Source organism: Citrus clementina, unplaced genomic scaffold (genome assembly GCF_000493195.1).
Source record: "Citrus clementina cultivar Clemenules unplaced genomic scaffold, Citrus_clementina_v1.0 scaffold_3, whole genome shotgun sequence".
Lineage (NCBI taxonomy): Eukaryota > Viridiplantae > Streptophyta > Magnoliopsida > Sapindales > Rutaceae > Citrus > Citrus x clementina.
Genome location: NW_006262339.1, coordinates 43,323,129 through 43,328,408, shown reverse-complemented (window position 1 = coordinate 43,328,408; position 5,280 = coordinate 43,323,129). Strand labels below are relative to the sequence as shown.

The 5,280-nt window shown below is 32.3% G+C and overlaps 1 protein-coding gene across 1 annotated transcript; it reads left to right on the top strand.

The window, feature by feature from the left end:
* The first annotated feature begins 3,520 nt into the window (after positions 1 to 3,520).
* On the top strand, positions 3,521 to 4,777 carry LOC18046605 (protein LIGHT-DEPENDENT SHORT HYPOCOTYLS 4). The gene has a single exon (XM_006443762.2). It carries the CDS (start codon positions 3,784 to 3,786, stop codon positions 4,396 to 4,398), a length of 615 nt encoding a protein of 204 aa, XP_006443825.1. The 5' UTR covers positions 3,521 to 3,783; the 3' UTR covers positions 4,399 to 4,777.
* The last annotated feature ends 503 nt before the right edge of the window (positions 4,778 to 5,280 follow it).

The window sequence follows — 5,280 nt, the reverse complement described above, 5'->3', positions numbered from 1 at the left end:
ACTATCCTACCTCTGCTTATATATAAGTGAACTAGAATCCAGAAATATATATATATATATATATATATATATATATATATATATATATATATATATATATATATATATATTTATATATATATATATATTAGTCTTTGAATCAGTTCACTTAATATTATTCACAAATAATTATACAAAATGTCCAAATAATCACTAAATCATCGTCCGCAAAAAGATACAATGGTCTTACAGTAGAATTACAGGTGGTTTTGAATGAAATTCATTATCGACAATCTTGGTCCGCTCAGCTGCTTCATTTTATTATAATTTTTACAATTCATCATGACACTCGCTCAGCCATTTGCTTCATCTGTCTTGTCAGCCCTTTTTACTTATTATTATTTATTATCTCTTTCACCTTTGTTATCTTTTTTGTTTTTTAATTATTCTCTTTAATCTTTACAATTTTTTTTCCTCCACCATATCCTGCACAGGATCAGATAATGATAGCTGACATGTTTGAACTTGAAATTCAGGCGTCCAGCAACTGCGGTTTCAAGTCTGCATTCTATACACTTGGCCTCAACGGTTATTTTATTTTAGGTTAAAAAAATGGACTATTTTCTCATTTTTTTTATTTTTTATCCGACATTTTCATCTTTTTTTTCCCCGTTAATGTTTCCTTAATCTTGGAGCTACCTAAACTAAGAAACTAATTAAAAATTTTGCTCATGTGCTTGGTTGGCTGTCTAAGCAGTAAGTTTATCATTTACTTTATAATTTTTAATTACTTACTGGATGAAATTATGTTGCAACTGTTGCGAGGTAACTGGATCCTCACTTGTTACAAATTACCATCTGTGTCAGTCAATTCGCTGTCAAAGTTGGAACACGAAATATTATTCCCAAATACTATTTATACATTTAACATATAAGGCCGACATCTAATTTTGACTCCGTTGAAATCTTCTTACATATCCAATGTACATTGACGTTACCCATACAAAATACTTCAATAATTTGGGAAAACTTGTGGTGTAACTGTGATACCGTGTCACAGTTGTATTCAGTCGTTAGATGCCAGTAGACCCTACCTATTTGAGTGCATCTAACAGTTAGATATAACTGTGGTACGGTACCACAGTTGCACCGTAGCCAAACCCCAATAATTTGCCTAACAAATTTTCATTTCTTGCACTTGTTGACAAAAGTAGCAGAATAATTTTCATGGTGACATGATCTAAAGGGTCATAATCATCAGAAGATGATACCACATATCGTAATTTTATCATCATTAGAAGAAATCTTTCAAATAAAGGATAACATGGCAGATGCAAAACGTTTCATGAGAAAGGGGAAAAAGAAGTTTCATGTTTAGTGATATGAAGATGTGATTTTATTTTATTTTATTTTATTTTATTTTTACAACTAAATCTCATACGTATCTACATCAAAGAGATAAAATAAAACAAAGTTAAATAAGATAAATGTTTGTTTAGTTCTTATATTTTAAATTAAATGGCTATCTAATCCTTATATTTTTAAAAATTACTCAAGATACCCCTACTATTAAATATGTGACATTCTCACCCTTATTATTATTTGCTTTCATAATAATATCCTTGTAGGAAAACATTAATGAAAAGAAAAAAATGTTAATTTACCAAAATATTACTAAAACTAAAATAGAAATTAAAGTAAATTTTTATTGTTATTATTTTAATTTAGGGTTAATTTGGTAAATTAATAGATAATTATTCGCAAGATAGCAGGTTGCTAATGTAACTTTAAGTTGATTGACATTAATTTATTTATAAATTATTATTAATTGTAAGGGTATGAAAAATACTAACTCTTTTAAATTAACAATGTTTAGTCAATTTGCCAATCAACTTTTTAATGGATCAATTAATTGATGCTCTCAAGATTGTAGGAAGGATTTTATTATTGTAACAGAAAATAAAAAATAAGGGCAAGAGTGTCGCATATTTAACAGTATGAGTGTTTTAAGATATTTTTTAAAATATAAAAATTAAACGAATATTTAATTTAAAATATAAAAATTAAATGAATATTTATTAATTAAATATTATAACAATATATTTTATTTTCTGTATTCAAGCACCACTAAATATCGAATTGGTTATACCTCTCAGCTTGCGTCTTTATTTTCAATATTGTCTGCACTGATTTGATATTTACGTACATTTGCCTTCATATAATTAAATGTTGATTCTTTTCGAAAAACCAAATAGAGCAATTTTTTGTAATCTCTATTCTCTTCTATTGTTTAAACGATAAATTAATTTCATTATTTCTACACAGAGATTGAGAGTCTTTTGACTAAAATGGAGACATCCAAGTATCTCCCCGATCATGAGGAGTTTGGAGACAATTTTGACTAAAATTGAGACAAAACATCTAAATTTTTTTTTTTCGCAATTGAGCTGTTAGAGAGAGTCATGACACCTAACACTAATATGCATAGTTCACAACGAATGATGAAGCCATAACTTTATTAAAATGAGGACCAAGAATTTTTTTTTTTTGGGAAAAAAGTGAGAATCAAGTTAAAATATATTAATAAAATATAAAATAAGAGATTTCTTAATGGAAGATATTAATCTATTATATATTAGTCTCTTCTAATAAGGATCCCTCGTTTTATCGTGAGCAAAAAATATAAAAGTACAAACTCTACATCCACTTGAGAACAAAACACAAAACACAAAACATTAAAATATATATATTTTGTATTTTAATAAAATAGGAGATCCTTAGTTAGAAAGTTGTATAAAATATTTTTCCTACTTGCTAAAGGGAATTTAATTTTTATCAACAAATATTTGAATTCTTGTTTCATTAAAAGAGAGGAGTATTCATTAAAAGAGAGGAGTGAGAAAGAAAATTTGTCAGGGGCATTATACTAATTTAATACATGAACTGTCAATCGATACTGCAGGTTAAGAAACAAAAATCAAAGTTATTCCCTCAAATTTTATTTACTCTTTGAAAACTTTTCGTATCTCCATCTCAGCCTACTGAGTCTTGAAACCACCTTCCCTTTTTTATTTCAAGCCCTAGCACCACAGTTCCTGTCCCTGATCTCCCTCCTTTTTTTTTTATTTTTACTTGCTATACTAAGTATATTATCAATAATTTAATCCCCATAATAAACTGTTTGGTTCCTCCCTTTTTTGGTAACAGTAACAAAACGCACAATTACTCCACATTTGCAGAAACACACATACAACTTAACAAAATTATTCCTTTCCTCCACCCTCTCAACTTGCAAAAAAATAAAAATAAATAAATAAGCTATACTGAAGTCCTCTCACACTCTCCCATCAATCTAATCATCCCACCGATACTTCAAAATCTTATTTGTTACTCCATTTTCATCTCTTATCTCTCTTCTAAAATGGAAATATTTTTGTAATAATATCAATCAACAAACACACTAGCTAGCCATATTCTCTCTCTTTTAGTTTTTGTTTTTCTTGTGTTTGTATGGTTGTTTTCATCAACAGTAGCCTCTGCCAAATTAAAGGGGGAAAAAAAAAAAAAAGGACTCGTAATCATCCACATACAAATACACAAGAGTAGAGTAGTACTGCAGAGAGCAAAGAAATATAAGAGAACCCAAAGATTCAGTAACACTCCACTCCCTACAGGCTTTTCCTTCTTCTTCTTCTCTCAGCTCTCCCTTCTTCGTGACCAAACCCTAGACTTTTGGCAACCCATATATAAATTAATCAACAACAAAATTAAAAACTATATATTATATATTAATTGCTCTCCATTATGGATTCTCATTCAGTCTCACATATGAATAGCACCATCTCTGAAAATAATGATAATAACACAGCGGCAGCACTGATGATAATTGGATCTTCCTCAACAACAACATCTCCTCCAACTCCATCATCAGCAGGAGCAGCAACCTCCAGCAGCAGCCGCTATGAGAACCAGAAGCGCCGGGACTGGAACACCTTCGGCCAGTATTTGAAGAATCATAGGCCCCCACTTTCGCTGTCTCGCTGCAGCGGCGCTCATGTTCTTGAATTCCTTCGTTACCTTGACCAGTTCGGCAAGACCAAAGTCCACACCCCGATTTGTCCCTTCTACGGGCACCAAAACCCACCTGCCCCCTGCCCCTGCCCTCTCCGCCAGGCCTGGGGCAGCCTCGACGCGCTCATCGGTCGTTTACGGGCTGCCTTTGAGGAAAACGGTGGCAAACCTGAAGCTAACCCTTTCGGTGCACGCGCTGTACGGCTTTATCTCCGCGAGGTTCGTGATGTTCAGTCCAAAGCTAGAGGGATAAGCTACGAGAAGAAGAAGCGCAAGCGTCCCCCACAACAACAACAGCAGCAGCAGAAGCAAATTCCACTTCTGCCCCCAGCATCGAGTGCAAGTTAAAACTATTGCTGGATTCGATTGTATGAAAGTGAGTACTTTCTGTTCATGGTAACGAGCTAGTATGGTATTAATTGTGGTATTTCAAGTACTCGTAGAATTTAGAAATCTGGGATACCTTCGAATTGAATATGAACTTGCTAGCACTGGTAGCAAAACACTTTTAAGAAGTGGTAGTAGGTGTAATTGTACTAGCAGTTGTATGTTGTCGTCTGATCATCAGAGCATCTATTTGCTCTCTTATGTTGTTTTTTATGTAGTCGTTGAATTTTCGTGTATGCCAATCGCTGAATATCTTCAGATATATTTATTAGTCTGTCTTCATCCAAATCCACCTTTCTTCCTCTCTGACAACACTACTATTATTTTTCATCAATTTGTTAATGGGGTGCTGCAATTCTGTGTGTTGTCTTCACTTCAGTCTTTTTACTCTCTGAGAACTAGTTCATATGCTTGGTTTGTGTATACTTTTATTGTGTGAATAAGGTAAATTATCATTTGCTCTCATATTTTAATTAGTTGCTATATATTAAAACTGTGATTCTGCAAATGGAAATTCCTTAGTGGCACTGAAATTGATTTGGTAAATTAAGTGATCCATTTGTTTGATTAGCTAGTGGTGTCATTTCATCTAAAGGGGAGTGAATAAAATGGCAGACAGTTATGTGTAACTTGCCAGATCCCTTCCAGTTAACGCTCTATACATATGACTTGGTGTGTGTGCGCTTTAATTAAAAAGTTTTCAACCTATATCAGTAAAAGTTGCATCTGTAATTTCCCTCAATTGTCATGTCAGTTTCAGGTTGTCAGACACAAGAGAATGCATTTGACTAGATGAAATTTATTGCACTGAACTGATCATATTTAACCTTGAAATAGTAATGG

Bases quoted from the DNA above. Each gene is read 5' to 3' on its own strand.
- LOC18046605 (XM_006443762.2), top strand. From the start codon at position 3,784: ATGGATTCTCATTCAGTCTCACATATGAATAGCACCATCTCTGAAAAT.